The sequence below is a fragment of the Drosophila ananassae genome, chromosome 2R, assembly GCF_017639315.1.
Source record: "Drosophila ananassae strain 14024-0371.13 chromosome 2R, ASM1763931v2, whole genome shotgun sequence".
Taxonomy (NCBI): domain Eukaryota; kingdom Metazoa; phylum Arthropoda; class Insecta; order Diptera; family Drosophilidae; genus Drosophila; species Drosophila ananassae.
In genome coordinates this window covers 7,538,254-7,564,752 of record NC_057928.1, presented here as the reverse complement: position 1 = coordinate 7,564,752, position 26,499 = coordinate 7,538,254, and the positions used below count along the sequence as shown (strand labels likewise).

The following is a 26,499-nucleotide window of genomic DNA, read 5'->3' as shown; positions in this document are numbered from 1 at the left end:
ATTTTAATTGAACTACATTTAGAGTTTAGACAAGTTTTGTTTTTGTTTAGTTTAGGCCTAATAAATTGCCGTCTTCCTCCGATTGGATATTTGAGATTAGAGCTAATTTGACACAACCGTTTAATTCAACTATTTTATATCATTTGCTTAACGATTTTTGCTTTTCGACTGCCATGCTACTGAAAGATTCGTTGCTTTTGCTCTTGTGTTTGCTACTTTTCGCGCAGCACCTGAAAAGTATGCTACATTTTTGGAACAAAAAAAAAAATCAAAATCAAAATGGCTACCAAAATATCTGAAATAAAAATATAATAAAAAATAGAAATAAAATAAGAAATAAAACCAGTCATTTTCGCTTCGGGCTCTCTTTTTTATTAGCTTTAAGACATGACATTCTCTGAATCTGAACATTATTAATTTGGAATCAATTCTATACACACACTAATTAAACTAAACTGAATTTAGACAATATTTGGTCCGAAAAAAACTGGGCAAAAACTAACAAATTGATAGAATAGGGAAGATGGAAAATTTTGCAAGGTTTAACGATCGAAAATAACGATCGAAGTGATCGAAAATATTATGAATCGGAACACCCCAAGGAATAGATTGAACCCGAAACGTTTTGCAATGCTAATATAACATATATCCGGGCGATGTAATAGCGGTTCGGCAGGCTCCCATATCCAAGGGGGGGGCTCCAAGAGTTCAGATCGGGCGACAGCAAGCTTGTATATATTCCGGTTGAAGATGGTGGTTCTTATATAATATCATTATTATCTTTTTTTCATTACTGATCAATTTTGAAGAAGTATTGGATATGCTAGGGTTATAGTAACTTTTCGGATCAATTCAGATATGGGGGGGCGTATTTTGTGTGATAATTTGGTCCCCATAATGTATTATGGGGAAACGACGTTGGTTATTGTTGATTATATTTTGATGATCTCTATATGGCTTGCTGATCAGGGTCCCTCTCGTTCCTCCCGCTGTCCGCTCACTCGCTCACACACCCTTCTGCCCAAAAACGTAACTTGTGACAAACGAAACGTTAACGAAAAACGAATAAACAATTTCATAACTCAGGAAAAATAAACGTGATACCCGTTAGGGTGGTAAGCGTGAAGGTTTGGGAGAAAATGGTTCGTTAATAACAAAAAACGGATCAACTAATTAAACCATTTTGCTTTTTTGAGTTTGAGTTTGAGTTTGCTTTGTTGTTTTTGGTGCGGCCATCGCCATCGTCATGTCCTATCATTGTGGTTTAAGATGGATATTGATGATATTAATATACTTTCTTCGTGTTCAGTTCTCGCTTTCATATTGTTTCACATCCTATATAGCCAAGGACATCATCCGATTCACCAGTCGAGCCCTTACATTTTCATATAAAAAATTGTCTTGCGATATTTTGGGGTTTATCTTGTCTGGTTCTGGTACTGGTACTGGTACTGGTACTGGAACTGGTAATGTGCCTCATCCTATACGCCTATGTCCTATATATATTATCGTATTCATGCCATATAGCCAGCCCCGCCATACAGCCACTACTCTCTACCTGCCTATCGCCCAGGAATCGGATGAAGGGCTCATAGTCTGGGCAGACTACACCCATTCAGGTTGATGTTTCTATGGAGATGATGGTCGTCGTAATCCGGCCAGGCATTCGATGGCTGTGGTTGCTGTTGTTGTGGGTTCGTCGATGGCGAGTGCAGCAGTGGTGAATGGTTTTCTGTATAAAATATATATTGGGCTTGGTGTGATTTACATATCTGAGAGAGGGAAGAAGGAGAAGGAATAGGTGTAATCGAGGTACGATTAACTGAAATTAAAAGCTAGAATACCAAAATTAAAAAAGCTTAAACTGAATAAATATTCCAACGATAAGAAATAAAGAAAAAAACCAAATAGTTTTTGCAATTTGTTTTTTTTTCGTTCATATAGTTTTTTTTTTTTTTGCATTTTTGTGTTTTGCATTTTGCTAAAATTATTAAGTAGCTGTTGCTTTATTGTTATTGCTATTTATGCGTTCTTTTCTCATCGGATTTCTATATATATATATATAGTATATGCGTGTGTGGGGTGTGGGTGTGTGATTAAATATGTTCGTTTTCAATTACTTTGTTGTGATGATCATGGGGGGGCGCATTATCATAACATGCTTGTATATATAATTATACAAATTAGACTCAATAGAAGTAGAAACTCTCTACCTTCCTTACAAACTTCTTCTGCATCCGTGTCTCATTGCATTGTATATTATGTAATTGCTGAATTCATTTAGGTAGGTAGGTACTTAGTCTAAAAACATTTTTTGTGCTCGTACTTGAGCTGCACTTAATCAGTTGATGTTTCTTCATTAAAATATATATATATGTATATATATATTTTTTGCGCTATGATATATATTGTATTGTATATATATATAATTTTTCTTCACTTCCGTCTAATTGCTATTTCTGCATTTTTGTTGGTTTCTTTGTTTGTTACTTGCCATTTGTTCATTTTAATATATGTATATATAATATAAATATTTACTATATATAAACTAAATAGATTTTTACGATGGGACAATCTGCTCTCTGCTCTTTGCTGTTCAGTAAAAACTTAAGAACCTCTCCTCTTCTCCTACTCAAGTCGTACAATAAATTGAGTTTACAAACATTTTACTCGATATCTTTCATTTTTTTGTTCATTTTGTTTTTCGTTTTTTGTCAGCAAAAATGTTCATTCATTCTTTAATTAATCATTATGGTTTAAGTTATGCCTTGGCATTATATTTATAATGTATATATGTATATATCCGTATAATATATATTTAATATTGTTTTAAACCTAAACAATTTATGAATTTTCGCTTTTTCAAAATATCACGTATATACTTAAGTTATGCCTTGGATTTATTAGTTTATGATCTGATCTTTAAGTGTTTTGAGTTTTGAGTCTGCGGAAGATAAAATTGCTGGGAACGTGGGATGGTTGGCCTGACTAAAAGGTAGTGAGAGTGAATCAAACTGATATCAAAAATTAGACCCCTGCCTGCTTTTCTCCATTCTCACCATTACTACTAACCAATATTCCCAGCAATTTGGATTCTATCTCTGTCCTCTCTGTCTTCAAACTGTCTTCAAGAACCCTGGCTCTCTCTTAATTGAATATACATACATACACATCCTTTAACTTCAAACTAAATGAAATCCCTATTGACTGACATAAATGTAAGTACTCTCGGTTGGTGGTTTCTATGTTGCTTCATCGACTTGACTTCAGTATTAGTTTTTAACTAGAGCACGCCTTATTGAATTATTGCTTTCCATTCCATTTATATTTTGTTTTTGTTCGTTTCAACAAAGACTGATTTCTAATTATTGTTACAATTCGATTTAAAAAGGTTTTGTATTTAACTATTTAACAATTTAGTAAAAATTTGTCAACAAGTTTCGCTTCGAAATGCCATTTGCGGCGGCAGCATGTCGACTATTTTTGGTTTTTGGGCTGGCGACCTCGACGATATCGGTTATCGGTTCAGTTTTTTTTTTGTTCGTCTTTTTAGCAGGTATTTTTGAAACCTCTGGGTTGGTTTATTATTTTCAATTACAATACGATAACAGTATTTGTGGGCAAATAATTTAGTTTCATTCAATAAGGCATATACGTATATATAAATATTTTTATTTTGAATTTTCCGCTAAGGTATTCTTCATATTCAGCCAAATGATGCACCAATTTTGAATGGAATTCGATCGATGGTCGCCGGCCGGTCGTGGTCTGCCCCCGCAAATGTATATCTCGGCATTTGTATTTCATTAAATAATTTTGGTTAACACATCTCGCTTTCGTTCTCGTTCTCGTGTTTTTGATTAGTTTGATGCCATCATCATCATAACAATATAGATACAACAAAAGTTTTTGAATTACAATGGGTGTGTGTGTGTGTTTTGTTGAAAAACAGAAATAATAAATCAACATTTTTGCAGAGTACGATTTTCCTAATTTTTATCTTTTGAAGTATTTTTTTTTTCTCATTTTCTTTTTGGTTGTACATTAGTTTATTAAATTGTTATTTTATTTTAACTATATATTGTTGTGTAACACACACCTATGAGTGTCTATGTATTGCTTGAGTTTTATCTATTTTCCATTCGCTAGAGCTTTGAGTTTAGCTTTCCTTTAATAGTCTCTCTAATATATGCCTCCCCTTTACATTTTAATTGGGAGTTGTTGTGTGTTTTGCATTTTTTTTGTTTGTTTAGCTAGCATATTTTGAATATCTTTATTGTAGTTGATTTTTTTTTTGTTTTTGTTTAATTTTAGTTCACTTTTTGCTTGACTTAAGTAACTAGGGTTTATCAATTTTACGTTTTTTCCTTTAGTATTCTTGCATTTTAGACTAAAATTTAGTTCAGTTTTCTTTTGCTTGGCTTACAAGTTAGTTTTCTAGTGTTTTCTACCGCCTTCCGATCGGAGAGTTAAGGACATATGTTTTATCCTTGACTCTCTGACCAGAAATCGCTAGTGTGCGTGTGTTTAGTGTGTTGTGTAGTGTAGTAGTGTGCGTGTAGTTTGACTTTGTCGTCTCCTTTTTTGCTTATATCCTCATCTTTTTGCTTTGTATCGCTGTATGTGGCTGTGTATAACAGTATACCAGTTTACAGTTACGAGTTATAGTAATTTTACGCTTTATATGTACTGTATATATGTATATAAATTAATTTATGCATAATATTATGTCTTTAATCTTCGATCGCTGCCCCGCTAACCCGCTGCCCATCTTCAATCTTAGCTACCATTATAGTATGTGTGTGTATGCAATTTACTCAGTTATTCTCTATAGTATGTAATATTTATATATAAGTATGCTTGTTCAGTGTGTGTGTGTGTGTGTGTGTTTGCAGCTGCCTCCTCTCTGTTTAATCCAGTTATGTATTTGTATATAATATAGTTTTAATATTCTTTCAAGTGTTCTCTTATGCGATTTATTCTCTGTCTTTCGCTTGCTGACTTTCCACACTCACTGCAGTTTGTCAAAACTGTCCTTATGGTCCTTGTGGACCGGACCACCCTCCTCCCCCCACTCGATCCTCTCCGCTAATTGCACATCATAAATGTTTCCAGCCTCCCCCCACCATTCCCCCTACTCCCCTACTGCCACACACACACACCCACACTCCCACACAGCAGTGCTACCTTTTAATAACATAAGCAGCTTACTTTACAGCATTTTGCAATGGTTTCCTTGTCACTGCACATGTGTGTGAGTGTGAGTGCCTGCATGTGTGTGTGTGAGAGTGTGAGAGTGTCCTTCCTATAAGATTTACCTCCTTTGACTAAACATTTCCGAAATTGCAGCTGGGATGTGTACTTTTGTCTGTAAGCTTGTGCTTCTGGTGTTGGTGTGTGTGTTTATATAAATTCTATACTGTTTTTGTTGTAGTTTACTTGTTGTTGTTGTTGTTGTGGCTGTTTGTTGCTGTTGTTGTAGTAGTAGTAGTTGTAGCATCACTATATATTGTTGCTGTTGCTGTTGCATCCTCAAAGTTAACATGGATAAATTCCTACAAAATAATCCAAAAATTTCCATTTCATATATAGAGAGAGATACAATATCCATGGATATTTTTTATAATATTTTTTTGTGGTATTATAGTATTCCAAGCAGGTGTGCCGAGACTCTACTACTATTTACAAATCATTCTCTGCTATATATATGTATGTACAGCAAGCAATACCGAAATGGAAAATTAAAAATAAAAACTGAATAAAAAACTGAATTTTTGAAGAATTTTCTCCCTTTTTTTGCTACTAGCACGTGGACATGGCATTCAACTAATTTAAAATACATGTACATATCCTTTACATATTAGGCGGTGTGTGTCTAACAAAAAATAGGAGTATAAACTAAAGCTCCAACTTAGCATAAATTAAAATTAAAATCATAGGCATTAACTTAAATTTTAATGAAACTAAAATTATATAAACTAGGAGAGTGCGGCTGCTGCTGCAGTTCGATCAGAGTTTGGGGGGTTGGGGGATTTATGGTATTTGTTGTTGTTCTTCATGTAGTTGTTGTTGTCGCATCTGCATCTGTCAGATTGTTGTTCTTGTAGTTGTTGTAGTTAATTATTCAGGGCAGCTCTCAACGAAAAATTGGCGACTACGAAAATTTGTTTATTTTTATGTATCTTTTTTTTTAACCTATTTTTTATGGTGATGGTGGTTGTTGTTGATGTTGTTGTTGTTGTTGTTGTAGGTGGTGCGCCAAGTAAAAAATGAAAGAAAAGAAAGCAAATACCGATATGTGTAGGCGGCTACGACAAAAATACGACCACAAAAGGGCTCTATATATTCTACAAAATAATCTTCAACTCACCTTGATAATTCTGAGGCCAAATGGTGGGTACATTCTGAAATTATTAATTTTATATTTTAAATTATATATTCTTGATTGAAAATTAGTTAAAATAATTACCATTGGCACACTGTAGTACTGATAGAATGGCTGATATTGCATGGCTGAAGGTGGGTAGATGGCTGGCACTCCAGCGGCTGTAAAGTCAGTAACTATGTTGGTTAATTTATTCCCAAATGATGATGGTTGGTTGTTTTTTTTGGTGGTTGTGGTGGTGTTGTACATATATAGTTGTTCAAGTTGTGAAGATGAAGTAGTGTGGTGTTCAAATAGAAGTTGAAATATTTATGAAATTACAAAGAAAGAAAGAAACACAAATGTCAATAAATAAAAGCAAAGTGAAGCTCACATGATGACTATCATTGGGGATAGGGGTTACTACTATCATATACTAGTAAGTTCCGTACTAACCTGGCGGATATACAGCGGCTGCGAACTGATCCATGGGGATGTTGCTGATGGGTGCCGGCGGCGTGGTGGTATAATAAACAGCTCCGTTTGTGGCCACAATCGACTGCAGAGGATTGGGCTTTAAAAAAAGGGATTATCAATTTATTTTAGCCAAGTTAGTAGAGAAGTATAGCCTGCTTACCTGCTTTTTAATGGCCGGTGCAATGTTCAGTTTGCGATCGCGCAGTACCACACACTCTCCCTGTTCCATAAAAAAAAAAAATACAAAAAAGAAAGCATAAATAGTGGAGCATTAGAATCGAAATATTGCATTTCTGAACACACAAGCCGAACGAAGAAATTCAAATTCAAATCGAACGCAGCAGCATCAAAAAATTCTCAAAAATAGTTAAAAATTAATTCGCAACGCTTTTTATTGTCTTTTTTTTTATATATATTATTTTTTTTTTTGGGTTTTTTGTTCAGTTCTTTTTTTATGGCACGGCCATGGCTAAGAGAGAGAGAAACACGTGCCAAGGCAAAATTATTACCATTACCAAAGTTGTTTATAAAATATATAAATTATATGCTGTAATTATATAGTGGTGTGGTATAGTGGTGTGTGTTTATTTAAAAAAAAAATTAAATATTATTACAAAAATGTCGTGTACATATGTTGCATAAATAGTTTGGCTGTGTTTTTTATTTCGCTGTTTTATTTTATTCAATTGGCTTTAAAAGCAAAAATTCTATAGCCACTTTGTTTCAACGAAGACGGGGTGGCACAAAAATCAACATGTTTATTTTAATCAACAAACAAAAACACAAAAATTCATTAACCAGAATAATGAACTCATTTAAAAATTAAAAACAGTAATAATGGCACAAAAGCATTAAAGAACAAATTCAATTTCGTGAAATAAAGCTTTGCTTTTGGGTTTCGTATTGTTTCTTCTCTCGTCTCGTGTTTAATATTAAATATTGAAATAACTATTGAAATAATTTTTAAACAAAAAAGAAACAATTGTAAAAGAAATAAAAAATTAAAAAACATCAAAAACCAAGTTAAATAAATTGTAAAAAAAATAAAAATATATGGGATCTCTACCGGAAAACTTCCTCTACCGGAAATCGCATTTCCTTTCAAGTCGGATTACCTAAGGAGTCCTTTTTCAAGGGAGCATCCTTGGTAATCCTCTTTCCCATTAAAATTGCATTTAGAAACTCCTCGACCCAATAAATCAGCCAATTTACATAGATTTAATACCAACTACTAACGCACACGCTTCTTTCAGCTTCTGTGAAGGCTCCAGGACCAGGACCAGTTCATCTTTAATTGGCAATTAGTCCCCGGCTGATACCCTTGTGATTTGCGCATGAAATGCATGAAAAGGACACCCAGATAAGCACCGACGACTCCTTGAGAGGACAGGACAGGACGAGTCCTGCCAGCGGTAATAACCATTAACCTAAGCAAATGTTTGCGGGCCAAGGAGATCCGGCTACTTTCCCCGTAGAAAAAAAAAACAAAACAAAAAAAACTAAGAAGAAAATTGTGGAAAATGAAATGGACTCATGGTGGGGGGGAGAGGTGGTGTCACGGAAAACCTGAGCATCGCGCGGCCTACCCTTTTTCTGACCGCCGGCGGGCAAACATTCTTTTCATTTATGTTCGAGTCGGCCGCCCTCGAGCGTCCTCGTCCTCGGCTGGGCTGGGCTCGGCTCGGCGACATAAGGATAAGGGCCATAACAAAGGGCCAACAGTTGAGAAAGTAAACTAAAGATGAAACGTATGGCAAGGAGGAGCAGGTCCCTCCAAGCCTCCAAGCTGTCCTCTTTCTCTTAACCACTTCTTTTCTTGACTGAATTTAATTAAGAATCCTTTTGGTTGCTGGCTTTTACGGTGGCCCGGCCCTTTGTTTTAGCCACGATTCCTTGTAAAGCACACACCCAAACACCCAAACACACACACACACAGAGCCATAAAAAGGACAACAAAACAGGCGGCGGCTGCTCCCTTCTGTTGGTCCACTCTAAAATGATTTAAAATCATTTTAAGAGTCTACCTGCCTACTTGAGTAATGCACTTGGCAGAAAATTTGTCCCAAAACACTAATGGGGGATATTTGGTCTCCTTAGTGTAGAAAGGACACTCTAATCCTTGCAGATGGCTCCTATTTGTGTTGCGCTTATTATGCATGTATGAGGCAGGACGATGGGCTGTTAGGATTAGTTGTTTTGGCCTTTTTCATAAAACATATTCACACAAATTAGTAAACGCCAGGGGGGAGAGGAGCAGAGATTTATTTGGAATATAGTACTATATAGTATGTGATTTAGAGAGCGGGGGAGGGCGGCCAGATACCTTTTTGGGAATTAACACTACGCTTATTTGATGTTTGTGGCTTTTGATGAGTTCGTGTGGTCGGAACTGAAACTCGAAACTAAATGCTAAAACTTTTCTAAATGAAATTTAATTAGTGTAATGTGTGTGTCTCTTTGTTGTTTCATTTTCAAAGGATGTGTTGTGTGTGCTGCTATTCTTTGTTGTATTTATTGTTGATGTTGTGCCCGTTTCAGCTTTTTCATAGAAAGTGTGTATGTGTGGTCGTTGTTATCCTTGTTCTGCCGGCGGGCATTATACTTGATATAGTTCTGTAGTTTTTCCTCTCTTCTGCATTTCACAAGGACACTCGTGTCCCAGACTCTCCACTAACAAGAACAAACACAGTAGAAACCCAGTACATCCAGTACCCAGAACGACAACAATGCATATTAATGACGGGGCGGCAAAAGTTTTCAACTTAATATGCCACTGAGGTGCCTCAGTACTGAATAGAGGCTAAAAATTAAATGAGAACTTGCTCTGAAAATGGGTAAAAGTTGCATCAGTTCACCTACAGAGAGGTAAAAGGTGGTTCCACCACTAGTTATGTAATAATTATAATCAATTAGTATGCCCAAACAAAATATGGCCTCGGCAAGTTCATTTTATAATGAGAGAGAGATGCAACTTTTTATGGCCCGAAGGCCTGGGCCCAGCCCATCCCAGATCTAGAGTCTATATAGAGGAAAGTTGCAACCGCAGAGCAGTAGCTGGTAGCTGGAGCGCGTGGGCTAACTACTATGAGGAGGAGGAGGGGCTCTGGGGAGCAGGTGATTGGACTACCAACTTTGAACTACTATTCCCTAGGAACTTTTTACGGCGCACTTACTTGCCTCAGCCTCTGTCTCAGCCTCGTTAATTATTAATTCGATTCAAGTCCGCAATTGGCAACAAAAAAAAGGTGCAATACACAATCGCAATTCGATTCGTAATCAACAAATTAGACAAAAAAAACGTAAAAGATGTGCCAACAATGCAACTTTACACGTTTAAACGGAAACGGAAACGGGAGAACTTAAAACGGAAATGGAAATGGAAACTGGAATGGAAACTGGAACGGAAACTGGAAACTCAAGGCAACAAGGCAACGCACTAAGGTACTCTCTATATTGTATCTCTATTGTTCTAAAATATTGTCTATATTTCGAGAACTGTTATATTCGACAAAAACTGAGCCAAAAACTGAGCAATTTGCTATAATTTTGTTTAATTAATTTATTGCATAAAAATGAGCATTTAAAAAAACAGTGCAACGAACTCAACATTGTTTGCATTTTAATTTTAATTTTTCTTTTTTTTCAGCTTAACGGGCAAACTTTATACGATTTATGTGTGTGTGTGTGAGAGGGTGTAGGTGTGTGAGTAGGTGGGATCAAAGAAATATATGTATTATATATATAGGTTGAAAGAGTGAAAAAAAATGCTGCCTACGCTTGGGAGAGAGAGTATTAATGTGGGTTATATAACTGTAACTGGGTGAGTGAGTGTGGGTGTGAGTAAGAGTGAGTTTTCTTTGTGTGTTTTTTGTTGTTGTTGTTGTTTCTGGCAATGAAACGTAATAAGGAACGCAACGGAATCGAATGTAACGTAACGTAATGGCAACGCAACGGAAATGTAACGTAACTCGGAAACGTAAACTCAACAAAAACGCAATAAGAAGAAAATTTATAAAAGAACAAAGTGCCGTCCGTACCTAAGGCGGTACATCTGATCATCCTATATATTATATCTCTCTATATAAGATATCGTTAGATCTTATGTGAGGGTAGAGTAGTATCAATATCGGTTATCGGTATCGGTATCGGTTGTAATCGGTTGTATCGGTAGTAGTTACAGTAGAAGGAACCGGAACCGACGTCTCATGGAAGTAGTAGTAGTAGTAGTAGTAGTAGAGTAGAAGTAGTACTTGTGTGTGATGGGTCAGGTAATGCCCTAAAAGATTCGGAGTAGTATCAATTTTTTTTTTTTTAAGTGTTCTTCTCTACAAAAAATAGTCCGTCCTTCCATTCTTGTTTTTTGTTTTTTTTTTTTTGAAATCATAATCGACTCTTAACGTTTCAACAGGCGAGATATATATTAGCGGAACGGAAGGCCAATGGAGTGGTACTTACATCCGCTTGCAGTCTTTGTGCCTCCTGCTCCGTCTCGAATGTGACGAACCCATAGCCCTTGCTGACCCCAGCGCGGTCCACGATGATCTTTGTGCTCTTCACGGTGCCGTAGGCGCTGAAGACGCGGGTCAAGTCGGCCTCGGTGGTATCGCCACTGAAATGGAGGACCTTATTAGCTATGTGTTGGAGGAAGTTGGAAGAGGTGATCCCACCTGATTCCTCCCACAAAGATACGATTGGGGATGAGTGTGCCGTATTTGGGACCCGCCAGTGGTGCCTCGAGCGCTCCGGCTGGCGCTGCGGCCGGCGGCGGTGCGGCTGCTATCTTGTGCATCTCTGGTGGTGTCGTCTCCAGACGAAAGTTGGCGGCTCCGAAGGGAAGAATCTTGAGGCTGTTACTGGGTAGTGGGGTGCGCGCTGGCCAAATTCTATTTTATCACTCGATGCCGGTTCGTCTTCGGCTTCGCACTTATCGAGATAAGTTTTCTGGGGATTCTTCTTAGATTTCTTAAAGGGTCGAGGTCGAGAATCGGATCGGATTAGATCGGATTGGATGGCGGTATTAGGCGGCTGCTGATATAGCTATCGAAGTTGCATTCACTGACTTTACGGTTTTAGCACGCATGTATACAGTTGGCTGTATTCCTTGGGATTGAAATCGTTTTGAAATCTGCAAGAGAAACAAATAATAATAATATGGGGAATTAGTTGTGCTCATTAATAAGTCATTAAAATAATCAGCCACATGGCTGGGAGGAGAGTAAGAGTGGGGAGAGTGAGCAGAAGATTTGAATCTCTGAAAGAAATGCCCCCTACATTTCGAAAAAGAATCTATTTCTGGCACAGCCGACATATGTCACACGAGGAGGTAGGCAGGCACACAGATACAGATACAGATACAGATACAAGATACAGAGGAAACTAGCAGAGGTAGTCGCTCGAACACCATGTGTGCACCATAAATTCACCTTCAGAAGCGGCAACAGCCACCAGACAACTAAATAGCACATAGAGTTTAATTTTAACAACGGCAGGCAGGCCAGACCAGGCCAGGCCAGGCCAGTCAGGCAGCAACGGATTGCAGCAACATCGCAACTTGCCTTGTCAACAAAAAAAACAACATCCAACACATTGAGAAAAGAATAAAAATTATAATACTAGAACCATTTTATTGGCAAATATTCTATTGGAAAATGCAACTAACAAACTAAATATAAACTCTCTTTGTTTTGTTCTCTGTGTAGAATAAAGTATCTACAGAGCTGCCCCCCTTCGTCAAACATTTGTGATGTGTGTAGTAGATGGATGTTTGCATGTTTCTAGCGTCGCATGTTTGTTGGCCTAGCAGTGCCACTTAACGCTCCACATTTGTATCTTTATCTATATACCAGTATCTGTATCTGTATCTCAGGGCTCATCGATGATTGGGCCGACTCTGCTGGTTGCTTATCGTCCAGAAAACGACGTGAATCAGTCTGTCCGCCTGTCCGCTTGGCAATGATAGCAATGAAAGCATAATTAAATTTTCATTAACAATGAAAATGTCAAAATTGCTGTTCGCGTTGAAGTTGTCTCTGCTATGCCAGGCATTTTAATCGATTCAGAGATACTATTCAACATGAGCTATCTGTTTAATAGACAGAGTGTGTGTTTTTTGGGAAACTTTTCAGCCAACAGCCAACACGTGATAATGGCCTTAGTTTCGACCCATTTTCCACTATCTCGGCCAATAAATTATCAAACCTATCAGTACATACGCTACGGGCTATAAATTCTGAAAGAAAACAAATCCAAAATCCAAAATATATCCACATAAAGAAAGATATATCTTCCGCTCATTAAAACGCGTCACAAAAAATGAGCAAATATATATATTTTTTTTTTGAATATTTTTAGATATTGGAGAAGAAAGAAAAACAAAATCGTTTTCTTCATTTTATCCGGGAATGACGTTGTCGGAATATATCCCCGGATGATATAGATATTGCGGGCAGTCTCTCTGTTGGAATACAAAAATATAATATTTTGGCATCAGAAAATTGTGAAAAACTAAAAGCTTTGCGGAATGGATTTAGACTCTTGGGCGGATGTTGTGGCCAACATAAAGTGACCCAGTGAGCCTCGAAAGCCAAAAAGAATACAGAAGCTGAAGCTGATTTTCCGATGCCGATGGCTAAGTGCCCCTGACATGATTCATGATGAGGGAGAGATGGCTAGCTGCTGCTCTGGCTCATGATTTATGTGCGGCTCTTAATTATTTACAATATTATGAAATTATTTTTGAGAACTTTATACCAGGGCATTAGCAAAATTGATGACAAAAATTGCGAGGAGCAGGAGCAGGACCAGGAGATGGGCTAGTAAAAGCGGCAAACCAAAAAGAGAATACAGAGTAGAGCGCTCTTGGCTGAATTATTAAAATGTTCATTACCGGAGCCCCTGACATCGGCCATGGCAACTGATGTGGCAGCAACACAGAGCAACAACAACAGAGGTCAGCCGGAAAATCACAGAGTCAGCAAGGGAGATATTGCTCGCATCATGACAACGCCAGCGCTATCAATGGAATTTAATCAACAGCACTAGTACCAGTACACCAGTAGCTGGCAACTCAAAACTCCCACACCCACTATACCCCGGCCTCACTCAGACTGTCAGTCAGTCAGTCAGTCAGTCACTCTGTCGGCTGTGGAGGAGGCACCTCCACTCGTGCCCAACTATATTGCTAAATTCCACGTGCGAAAATTGCGCGAGTAATGCCAATGGAAACGAAACGAAAACCGCCAAAAGAATTTTATTTTACACCGAAAGAGGAAAAAGAGTTTACGGCTGCAAATTGTGGAAGGTGGAAAGTGGAAAGAGGAGGGCTGAATTAGTGGGCTTTTGGGAGAAAGGTAAAAAAAAATGGAAGTAAGGAGGGATTTAGTTGGGTTTTTAGACTGAAAGATACCCGGTACTCCACTCTACACTCATTCTATAGGGAAATTGATATTAATTTTGACTAATATTCATTAAAATAAAATTGTGTTGCATACTTTTAGGTGCTAAAGAACAAGCCATTGCATTAAGAAAGCTTACAACTCCTCCAAAAATAGCCCGATTTAGCTGAATTTTGGTTAATAGATATAAATAGCCCTTTGGAATAGTTTGGCATTAAAATATTATCAAAAAAAAGTATTTATTTTACAGAGACAGCCTAACTGAGATCTCCCACGAATACAGCATACCCTTATACCCATTATAAAAAGCACAACAGCTGAGGAGAAACCTTCAGAACATAACATCCCTATGGGGATGAATACGAGAATAATCACAAAAATATGCAAGGCACCAGGTACTTCCTCCGTGAATATGATACACAGCCTTTGGGTAATAGGGCTTTGGCTTCTCACTCGCCAGGAATTGGTTTTAAATCCCTTTTTCCGCGAAAATGTGTAACCGCGCGCCAAATAAATCATTTTCCAATAAAGAAAATGAAAAATTAATTCCCAATTCGTTGGCCATTTGTTGTTCAATATTTGATAGCGTTTGGATATATTTTTTTTTGTGTTTGGCATATTTTTTGGCGCATTTGGAGCGTAGTAGCTCGGGCCGGACTAGAAGGGCAATGCAATTAGCGGAGTGCCAAAACTATTGAATAACCAGACTGCGTGGGTGGGCAAAGGGTCGGAAGGAAAATGGGTCGGAAAAGTGGGCGTGCACTGAAGAGAGTGCAAGTTTGACCTACAAAACGGTGCTGGCTGGCAGCGTGGGTGCGGGCTTCACTTGGCACAGATACAGAGATGGGAAGCACAAAAAAAAGGGGGGAAAAAATAATAGGAAATGAAGGAAAACCCAGCAACCCAACCAACCAACCCAGCTGTGGCCAAGGAAACAGGAAGGATGCGGAGGTGGACGGCGGCAAGGACGAGGCCCAGAAGCGTAAGCACTATTTTAAAACTAAACTGGCCGACACGGATACACACAGGCCACAGTCAAGATACAAGATTCAGGCGAGTCCTGGCGATAAGAAGGAGCAGGATACACCTGCACATCCTTGCTCGTGTGTCCTTGCCGAAAAACAATGTAGTGCAGACCGCAGTCGAGCGATAAAAGCTGACAGAGAAAAAAACAAGAGAAGAAGGAGCAAAAGGACGAAAGGATATTGAATCATATTTAATATTCCTCGAGGCTACAGGACTCTCTCTTTAAAGGCCCTGGCCCAGCAGGTGCTTCTGTATCCTCGCTGGGTCAGAGATAACCGCATCCAAGTCACATAAGGACAATTAGCTCGCCCAGGCTCAAAGAGTTTAAGAGGACATAACGACCAGGGGGTGGGCCCACAGGGGGGGTGGCTGGGTGGAAATTAGTAGCAAGGAGGCGAGGCCAGGGCATGTCGCACGGGCAGTGGCAGGGACTGGAGGAAATCATGTTGATGGCTGAGGCATGACGATGACGCTAAAGCGTACGTGTTGGTGAATAACTTAAAAGGAAAGAAAGTCAGTGGAGGAGTGGGTGGCAGGACGGCAGCAGGATAACTGGCAAGGAAAGCAAAGGTCAATTGAAGTTGCGGTCCTAAAACTTTGCCACTGAATGGGGCAAGTCAAGTGTGAAGCGAGAAAGCGCAAAAATGGCACACTCACAGAGGCATGGATGCACTGACTGACAGTGCGCCGGAAGTGGAAGTACACCCCACCACCCAGCCCCTCTCCTCATCACCCCTCACCTGAGCGGGGAAAAAAAAAAAAAACCAACGCCAACATGTTATACAATCCTTGAGAGCGGCGAGCGAGGACGAAGTCCTTTTGGATGTCAGTCAAGTGAAAGGAAATTGTGGCACACATGGGTAGAGAAGGGGCAGAGCAAGAGTGGAGGGAGAGGGGGAGCTGCCCCAGACAAACCAACAGACAAACATCATCATCATCGTCGTCATGATGATGGGAGCTGAGGCCTCCGCAGCTAAATTGATGGCCTGCCATCGGGGCATCCATTTTGCCTGCCACTGGAGGGCGCAGGGCGGAGGGCGAGCACCCCCCATCCTGTGTGTGTGTGTCATGAAAAAAAAAAAATCCATAATCCTCGGCAGAAGCTGAAGGAGCTGGCAGCCCAAAAGCTGAAAGGCAGCAAAAGGGAAACGCCAAACTACCAAAGCGCGAGCACAAATTGCCACACACACACTAGCACACACATCAAAACACACACTAGCACACTCATACTACCACATACTAGCACTCACATATATCCTTGCATATCCTGTAAGTCGAAAAACTTGTGTGAAACAATGAAACTTTTCGACAAGTTGTATTTGTTCCCTCTCCTGACCCTCGTCCAATATTTGTCCAAACTTTCCAGAAGTCTTTTCGAATTCGGTTTTCGGAATTAATTTCGAAGCAAATATATAGTAGGTCCCCCCCTCCCCCTACTATAAAAAAAAATAGCATATGTATGTGTGTGTTTGAAGCACATTTCGGTCTGATGATTTATTGCCACTTTAGATGGGAGGACACCGACAACACTGCGTATGAGCGATGACTGTCCTGCCTGCCGCTGCTCCTTTCGCCCGCAGGATTATTGTCTATGCTGACAAAGGATTTAAGCGGAATTTGATACAGAGCCGAGGCTAGGAGCTAGGACGAAAGCCATCCATTAAACTGTTACGCCAAATTAAGTCATTAAAAAACAATTTCTGAGGCAGCCTAGGCCACCAGACCATCGGGGCGTATACGCAATACCCACTAGAGCTCAGCTCTCTCTGCTCTGAAGAGCAGGTGGAACTGCCAAAAAAGAAAAATAAATATGCAAATTCAAGGAGGTTCTCCTTCTCCTCCTCCGACAGCCATAAAAATGCAATCACACAAAAAGCCAAAACGAGAACTCAAAGGAAACGCAAAAGCCAAAGGCGGCCAACAATTAAGAAAAAAGTGAAAAGAAAATGACGTAAAAGTGTGACTCAAAAGGGGGGTGGGGGTTGAGGAGGTTAAGAGGGTGGTGGGGGTAAGGTGGCAACTATTTCTGTAGACGCAGCTGGCTCTGCCACAGCCTCTGCCTCTGCCTGGCAGCCTTTGTTGCCATCTTCCTAGCAGGCCGGGCCAAAGGCATAAAATTAAAATGCAAAAATGCAGACAATGGGTCGACCGAAAGGGTGTGAGTGTGTGTGTGTGAGTATCTATGTGAGGTTATTGTGTTAGTGGTAGTGTGTAGTAGTGGTAGTGGTGTAGTGTTTGTCTTAAAAGTGAAAAAGCGCAGCTGAGCAACGCCTCTCTAGTTCTCACTTCAATCATCTAACCAACAGCCCTTCCATATGCATACGATTCTTTGTATCTGTATCTATGTATCTTTGTATCTAAGTATCTTTGTATCTAAGTATCTTTGTATCTGGTTGTGCAGCTGTCGCTTTTGTTTCAGAGCTTCTTTAATTTTTGGCAACACTTCTTGGCCCAAAATGCGCCTTAAATTCGTTTCTGGCGACCTAGTCTCTGGGTGGGCCACTTATCTATGAGATTTCCGCACAAAACTGCAGATATCTGAGAGATGCAGGCAAGTTAATGAAAATATCTTTGAGATATTTTTGGCCCAAGTGCCTGGCCTGCTGAGATTCTAAGATATTAACTCGATTACCAGCTGCCGAATATCATCAAAATTGTAAACAAAATAAACGAAATACTCGATTAGGAACATGATCTTAGGCCTAAATAAACAAAATAGCACTTGAAACAGGCATAAATGGCTTGTAGTTCTCACATTTAGTATCTCTCAGATACAGATACAGAGACATGTGTATGGATATCCGCTGGTGGGCAGCGAGAACCGTGAAAATATGCAGATAACTAATATTATCTTTTTGTTCGAATGCATGAATGAAGCGTGGAAACGGAATAGTTGTAAAAAAAAACTAAAAAAAAAAAAAAAAAAAAATACAAAAAGCCAAGCCTCGTTAGATGAATGAATGAAATGAATGGCTCTCGGGGCTCTGCGACTCGCTTCAATGCAGTTCCAACTTCTATAGATACTTTATGCAAAAAAGCTATATAATTGCTGCCACAAGGGAGGGGGGGGGTCTAGGGGTCTAGGAGGGTGGGAGAGTTGCTACCAAAATTGGGAACAGTGCGTGCAGCAGTCCGGTTCTATTTATGGCCACACTTTTTCGAAACAAATCCCAAAGTTGGTGACCCTCTCCTCATGCCACCATAGATACATTATTCAGGTGGGTGTGTCTCTGTCACTGTGTGTATCTGCAGCTGTTTTGTATCTGTATCTGTAGTATCTGTTAGCTGTATCTGTAGCTGTTTCTCGGACGGCCTGGCCTGCGTTGCGGTCCAAATGGTCGAGAAGAGCGTACCTCCACGGTAGAGTGCAAGTTTGATTACCGTTTTTGTGACCATTTTGCATATATTTTGGTCTAAATAGTTGGTCTAAATGGTGGTAGGGGAGAAATGGGTGAAAGTGTTAACATGGCCAAGAGAAAGAAAGCGAACTAGACCCCCTGGGGTGGCCTCGGATTAGTTTCTTGATTCTTGAAGTCAAAGCTTAAAGGCATTTCCTTTTGACACAGATTTTCTTTATGGCCTTAACCCACCATGGCCCCCACCCCTCCATCCTACTTGAACTTTGGCTTGGTTTACGAGTTCTCTGCCTCGATAACAGATCCTGGCGGGCATTATATATCTTTTTATTGCCAGCGACAGCCGTCGTCGTCGTCGTCGCCTCATAGAGGCGTGGCAAGCTCTCCTCCCCTCCACCCCCCCACCCTTTTAGAACAGCTGTCGCCATTTTTGTATCTTTAGCGAGAAAATTAAATGAAAACATATAAGCAAAGTACTTTAGCTCTTTTGGCATGCGTGCCATGTCGCTTATAAAGAAGAAATCTCTCGAGTAACGAGCAGGAGCCAGAGGAGGGTGTAGCCTAGGCGACATTCGGGGAGGAAAAAAAATGTAAAAAAAAAATAAAATATACTCTTAGTAGAACAAAAACAGCAACTAGGATGGTGTCGCGGCGGCGGAGGCGGAGGAGGCCGAGAAATGAATATTGAAGAGCGGTGCGCATTATAATTTTAGATTTATGTACAGGGTGTCTCGGCTGGCGCGGCTGTCTCTGGGAGGGAGGATGCTTCCACTGCTCCTCTTAGCTCTTGGACGCCTCGGGGAATACTTATTTTTATTTATGTAAGCCGAAAAGGCGGCAGGGCCTCTGCCTTGTTGCCAAAACAAGAAGGGAATTACGGAATTGAAAGCTTTAAGCCAGGCCAGAAGGGCTTCAGGGCAGGGAAGTCCGGAGTCTCTAACTCCAGAGAGCTTCCTTTTCCTCTACCCCCCATGACCTTTGAGGGAAAAAGTATCTACACAGGAAATAATTTTATTAGAAAACTATATATATATACTATTCCTAATCTATTACTTTATAATCTATTACTTAAAATTGAATTGAAAGCCAGGCTAGAAGGGCTTCAGGGCAGGGAAGTCAGCGTCTCGCTCCAGAGAGACTCCTTTTCCTCTACCCCCCCATGACCTTTGAAGAGCAAATCTTTATAAAAATATCTACACAGGAATTAATTATACTATTACTAATCTATTACTATATAATAAATCACTTAAATCGTTTAAGAATCACCCTCTATGAGAAGAAAAAGTCTCTATCCCCAGGCGACAGATCCCATTGGTTCGGATTCAGATACAGATAGCAATTCTTTCCCCAATTCTTCCCTGCTCTCTCGACAGCTTATTAGATTCTTGTAGATTCTTCTTGTCTAGAAGACAAGAAGACCGCTCCGCGTGGGTTATTTCGAAAACTGTTGGCGTTTTCTTTCCACAGCTTCTCCACATTTCATCACAGAATGCAACTAAAAATACACTGCATATAGTATCTGACAGATCTCCAACTAAATTACCTTTTTTTTAGTAGTAAAGTATCAAAGTTAAAACTTTCCACTCGTCGTATTATTTCCCAAAAATATCTCACTTTATTTTTCTGTCAACAATTGATGTTAAAACTTTCAACATATATTAGCACCGTGTTTCTCTCTCTCTCTATTGATTTTGAATAATTATTATTATTATTATTATAATTATTTTATATTTTTTTTTTTAACTTTTCAATTAGAGCTGACCACTTATCCACTCATCAGAGATGGCAGTTTGGGGGGAAAAAAAGGCCAACTAGGAAAAATTTGAATAAACAAATTTTCCAGCTTTCTCTTCCGCACATGTGAGCACAAAAGGGGGAGGGGTATAGAGGGTATAGGGTATAGGGGGGGTGGCGAAGGGTTGTAACTATACGAGGTCTTCTTCTGCCAGTTCTAGTGCGCGCTACGTTGTTGTTGTTGTTGTTTACGGACATTACGTATACGCAACGTGTGCGAAAAAGGCTACGAGCGAGAGGGGGGGGTGCTGGAGTGGGAGAGCGATGACGACTGTGGTGAAAGAGCATAGGAGAGAGAGAGGGGGAGGATGTTGGGGGAGAGAGAGCAGGAGAGAAAGAGATTCCTCGTTGATATAACTGTGACTATTTTCTAAAGGCAAAGGAGGAGGGAAGAGGTGGAAGGTGGGAGGTGGGAGGAGGAAGGAGAGCGGAAATGGGAGGAAGGTATGCCAGGAGAGAGGGGGGCTTGTTGTGGGCGGAATACTTGCCACTGCCACTGCCACCGCTACAGCCACTGCTACTGCTACTGCTTCGGTATACACAAAAATGCCGTTACAACATAAAACAACCATCCAATAACAACAACAACAATAACAATAACAATAAGAACTAGTCCATGTCACGCATAAAAAACAAAAAAAACAACAAAAATCTATTCTCCCCATTTTCGACCAACTTCCTTCTTGGCCATAATTCTGGCCATGTTATTTTGGCCGCCTGTGAGCCCAAAATCAAGTACGTTCTCACACACGGACCTCTCCATACCTAGTATCTCAAAGATACTTGTATATTTTTCGTACTTTTACGTATGTCCGAGTTGGAGAATATCTTTTATTGTGTCTTGTTTTTGGGGCCAGAATAGTTGTTGTTCGTTGACTTTTGTCCGCTGGCCTGGCCAGCACTTAAAAGTGTATTAATTTTTTGTTAATGTTTGTTGTTGTTGTTGTTGTGTTTTGGTTTTATGGCTTTTTGGCGAAAAAAACGCAGTTTAAAAATAATATAAACGGGCTAACGAGTGAGGGAGAGAGAGGCGAGAGAGAGATGTGGTAACTGTTTGTTGTCGTTATTGTTGTTGTTAATTGTTGTTGCAGCAGCAGCAGTAGCAGTAGCAGCGACGGCAGCGGTAGCAGCAGCAGAGCCACAGAACGCATGAAAAACTGGCACACACACACACAGAGAGACACACATACACTAACACATACTTTTACAAACTCGAGCGTTATAATAAAATGTAGAACTTTTTGGTTTTCTTCTATTTCTTCTATTTCCTTTTTAACGTGAAAAACGCGACGAGAGAGTTGATGATTTTTTTTGTTGGCCGAAAAGCGTAGCGGAGAATCGTGAGTTCTTAAATCCGAATATCCGAATCCGAATCCGAAATCAAAATGTGTTGCAATCACAACGACGGTAGAACAACGACTCACGGAGCCCCAACTGACGAACAGCCGACGATTTGGGGGCCCCCAACAGCGCAGTCGACGTCGACAGTGACAGCAGCTGAAGCAGCAGCGTCAGAAAAATCAGGCAGAGCGCGAGAGAGCGTTTGTACTACTACTACTACTGCTGCTCTCTTTTTGGGGCCGCGCTTGCTCTTTGGGTCGGATTCGAGGGATGCACTGATGCACGTGCGTTGCTCCACCATGCCTGTGTGTGTGTGTGTGTTCGCGAGAAAAGAAATATTACAATATAAACACATTTTAGCAATATTACATATTTGGCCTATTTATTAAACAGCTCCTTAGGGCCACCCACCCACCCACCGCTCACTTACATAGTCCCCCCTCTCTCCCCTGGCGATTACATTTGTTGTGGCTGAGAAAGAGACGGCGGAAGAGAGGAGCAGCTGTACTTTAGTGATCTAATAACGGTTAAGGTTGCCATTATCTGATTTAGTAACGGGGACTGTCCAAGAGAGGGAGAGAGAATAAGGTCAATTCAATAGGTGACGAGAAAACTACAGGCTACACATGTTTTTAGAATAGTTATTTAATCTTATATTATATTAATTATATTATAATCATTTAGTCCCCCATTTACGAGCCATCACTGTATGCTAATCCCGCTTTCTGGCCAACTTCCCGCTCGAACGAGGCGTGGCAACTGGCCTACCAGCAACACCTCGTTTTTCGGCCCTAGACTAATTAACCGATTTTGGTTGGCTTCTAAACTAAATAACCAACTATTGTTATTCATATGAGCCGAAAGTGTGCAGCGCTGTCGGCTCCAGCTGCGACGCTGGCAGCAGCCTCTCTGCCGGCGTAAACGGTTGGCCAAGCAAACACAGTTATGTTTTCCCCCAGCCCGTTTCGGGCTTTTTTGATTCTTTACTTATTGTGCAATGATCCGTGGCAACTTAATTGCTTTTCGTTTGGCTTTTTGGCTACAGAAGCAACAAACATTTTATTTTTTTATAGCGAGGCGGCTCTCTCTCTCTCCGCTAGACTGCACTTCAAATGCCCAATTTTTTACTATTTTTTTTTGTTAGTACTTTTTTTTTGTTTTTTTGTCATTGTGGGAGAACGCATAAATAACGCCACTGATAAAAAAAACAAAAAAAAAAGCGAAGGGCGAGCGAATCTAAAGCTCGTAATTATGGACAGTCGGTGCTTTTATTTTTTATCAGCTCGCGCTACGTTTCACTTACATAAGTTGCAAGCAGAATCGGAGGGAAATCAGAGGGGAGGGGGAGGGGGAGAAAAAGCACGTCGGAAAATTGAGCGTCTGTTTGTGAAGTTGGAAAATCTGAATTTCATCAGCAGCCAGCGAGAAAAGCAAAGACAGCGAGCGAAACAATCATGATAATTAAATTGGGTTCACTGATGCGTATACTTAACATTAAATTCAAAGCCAAAAGCAAAGCAAAGGCAGCATCACTGCCAGAGAGAGCAAAAAAATCAAAAAAAAAATGCTTTAAAATGTAAAGCAAAACAGTAAAAAAGTGAAAAAAAAAAGGCAGAAGAACCTTCAACTGCCAAAACACCACCAGAGGTTCCGTTGTGGGTGGTTGGGTGGTATGCTACTCTTGTTCCCCCACCCCCCCGTCCCGGGCAAGGAGGATGTGCTTGTTGTTAGAAACGAAACAAAAAATTATATAGGTTACCGTTAGCTAGCCTTCGCATCCCTATCCCAATTCGGGCTATATACTGGGGGATACAGAGAGCGGGCCAGTCCAAAGAGAGAGACATCGAGAGAGAGAGAGAGAGCGGGAGAACCGGAGAGAGTGTGCTTGTGGGGCATGCAAATGTGGGGCGACTGCCCACGCAACCACCCACACACTCCCACCAACCCACCAACCCACTACCCACTGCCAAGAAAAGGAAATACTTTCGAGTGGGAAACAAAATTATGCACTTTGCAAATTAAAGAGATTTTTTAATCACCTAATCATTTATGTAATATATAAGAGAATTAAGTAAACCGCTCTCCCGAGACCACCAAACCTAATGGCCAACACTTACTGTTATCAATTCCACGAGACACGCTTGGGGCCTTGGACACCCTCTGGGGGGGTGGTGGTGTCGAATCGTCTGCCAAAATTGTCATACCCCGAGTCCCCTGAGCAAGGGAGGGGGGGTCCCCTGAGCAGCACGCCGACGAAAATCAAAGCCACTTTTTTCGCTCTTAACTGCAAAAATCAAACACACCCCCCAAAGCGGCAGCGCTGCCTAGCTCTCTGTCTCTCTCATTTTCCCCAATCTCTCCCGCAATCTCTCATCGGCTGCTCTTCGCGTGCATTATTTATAGCTCTTATACAGGCCGAGTGACGATGACGAAGGTGCTCCACTGTTCAGTGTCACCACCCCCCACCCACCTCCCACTCTGATTCGCTCTCTCTCAATCCCCCACACTCTTGCCTCTCTTTCGCTCTGTTTGGGCCCAGTTAACTAGTAAACCAGCAACCTATAATGGAGCCTCTTCCGCGTTGTTATCCCAATCCCCTACCCCACCCCCTCGTTGCCATTTTCCTATTTTCCTATCCCTTTTTTCGCATCCTGGAAAATGAGCACCAGCTGGCTGTCACTTTTATCCTTTCCCCCTCTCTTATCAGGGTCGCGCCTCAGGGGGTGGGGTGGGAGGAGAGACTGCTGCTTCACTTCACTTACTAATTCATGTTCAAGCATGTCCTTGCTTACTATTTAAGGATATTTTCTAGCAAACCCCTTATGATGGAGACCCCCTTCTTATACGCCCATGTCTGTTCTCTTGTTTACTTTCTCTCGCGCCTCATTGTATAATAAATAACGGTGAAATAAATCAAATCAGATCCTGGACCCAAAACGGGCGCACGTTAAATGGCCCGAAAAATGTGAACGAGAGCATCTTTTTTTTTCTTTTTTTTTTATTGGGTCAAAATCAAAATCAAAATCAACAGTGGCGGCGGCGACCTTAAAACGCATTAGCAGTCGGCCAAGTCGTAATAATTTTATTGGCAAACATCAAAAATATTAAAAAAGCCGCTGAGCAGAGAGCTCGAGCTGAAGAAACATAAATAAAAGCCACTACAAATTTCGAAAGGTGTTGGCTGGCGGAAGGGGGAGGGCCAGGTGGCAAGGGTGGGGTGGAGGTAGGCTGCGACAAGTGCAGGCGTGCTCAAGGTAAAAGCGCCTCAGTCGACTTCGCAGTCGCAGTCGCTGTCGCTGTCAACTGCAACCGAGTGCAAGATCAAGTGAAGTGAGTGGCCGAAAAAAAAAATACATGTGAGAGGTAGTAGCTAGACCAAAGAGAGAGAGAGAGGTAGGCAGAGAAGTTTTCATGATCGACTCGACAATACTGAGGGTGACATAATAAGAAAAGTAATTCTGACAGAAAAGGGAATTCAAAAATTAATATTAAAAAGTAATAATGATCACCTTTTCTTCGATCTACCTGTCACTATTTAGTATCTAAGTTAATCGCGCGGGTGACACTATCTTTCCCTCCCACTCACACCTATGCAGCTAGTTTTTAGGCATTCTGGAGGCGATGCTGTTTAGGCCTACAGAGAGCGGCGGAGCAGCGACTGAGGCTGAGGCTGAGGCAGTGGCAGAGGCAGAAACAGCGGCGCAGCTGCGACTAGATGAGACCAAAAAGAACAGACCGACTTAGCCATGAAACACGTTTTAGCCCGTCTTTTAGCCAGACTTGGAGTTGGAGCGTTTGACACACTGACCCAATTCCGGGTTTCGATTTTCTGGTTTTTCTTAAGAATACACGTTTTCCGCTGCACTCGCACTCGCACACACACACACGCCAGAAAGAGAGGTAATAAAACACACACTTACACAAGAGCGGGTTAAAAAAACGAGTTGCATGGCCAAGAATTTTCGCCTGGCATTTTTTTGATTTTCCCTGAAATGTCCCCCCAGTGGCGCTCCAAAAAAACTCACCGTTATATAGTCCTCTTGGATTAGTCCTTACGTTATGCTGCGTTACGTTATCCTTGTGGCGTACGTTGTCGCTCGCGTTGAAATTCACAGTTATAATTGCAGTTGCGTGATGCCAGATACTAAATATTATTCAATCTCGATGCGTTTTTTATTTTTATTTCTTTTTTTTTTTGAAACGGATGAACACAAGAAGACCAAAAACGATGGCGACGAGTAGTAGATACTTTTTTTTTTCGTTTTTTTTTAAAGGAATTTTTTTTTCGGATATTTGGTGGTGTTTGCTTGTATTTATTGTTGTGTTCCGATTTATTTTGATGGAATTATACTATTTTATTTGAATATTTTGCACTAGAGAACTTACTTCCTACGAATCACAATTAGAAATGAGTGTGAGGCGGCAAACGTAAGGAAAACTCACGACAGTGTGAAAAACTACGCGCCGTCTACTTTGCTCAATCTAAAATAAAACACAGAAAACGCATGTGTGTTTTTCCGGCCAAAGGAAATTCCAACTGGGCACTCTGCTCTGCTGGTGCGGGGTGGGGGGTGGTTATCGTATTCTCCAACTTGCAACTCTCGCGGAAAACTCCCTCCAATATTTACCGTTTAGCTGTGGCTGACTGTCGTGACGTAACTGAGGAAAACTCGACCAAACAGCCACGGCGCGTAAGCCTTCTCGTGGTTCTCTTTTGGTATTTGCGGCAAAACAACTAACGATTCTC

The 26,499-nt window shown here is 40.7% G+C and overlaps 1 protein-coding gene across 8 annotated transcripts; it reads right to left on the bottom strand.

The window, feature by feature from the left end:
- Positions 1-349: 349 nt before the first annotated feature.
- LOC6506226 (protein boule) lies at positions 350-26,213 on the bottom strand. 8 transcript variants are annotated; one of them, XM_044714757.1, is made up of 9 exons: positions 21,614-21,863; positions 20,161-20,299; positions 11,509-11,966; positions 11,297-11,450; positions 7,002-7,061; positions 6,821-6,938; positions 6,470-6,561; positions 6,371-6,404; positions 3,193-5,555 (listed from the first exon to the last, which is right to left on the bottom strand). In XM_044714757.1, exons 3-9 carry the CDS (start codon positions 11,628-11,630, stop codon positions 5,539-5,541), a joined length of 597 nt encoding a protein of 198 aa, XP_044570692.1. In that variant the 5' UTR covers positions 11,631-11,966; positions 20,161-20,299; positions 21,614-21,863; the 3' UTR covers positions 3,193-5,538. The 8 variants fall into 8 exon arrangements, with proteins under 8 accessions (XP_032310696.1, XP_014764684.1, XP_044570692.1 ...); XM_032454805.2 differs by lacking the exons at positions 3,193-5,555; positions 20,161-20,299; positions 21,614-21,863 and adding exons at positions 350-1,772; positions 25,778-26,208; XM_014909198.3 differs by lacking the exons at positions 3,193-5,555; positions 20,161-20,299; positions 21,614-21,863 and adding exons at positions 350-1,772; positions 25,778-26,196 and having other exon boundaries at positions 6,470-6,546.
- Positions 26,214-26,499: the final 286 nt, after the last annotated feature.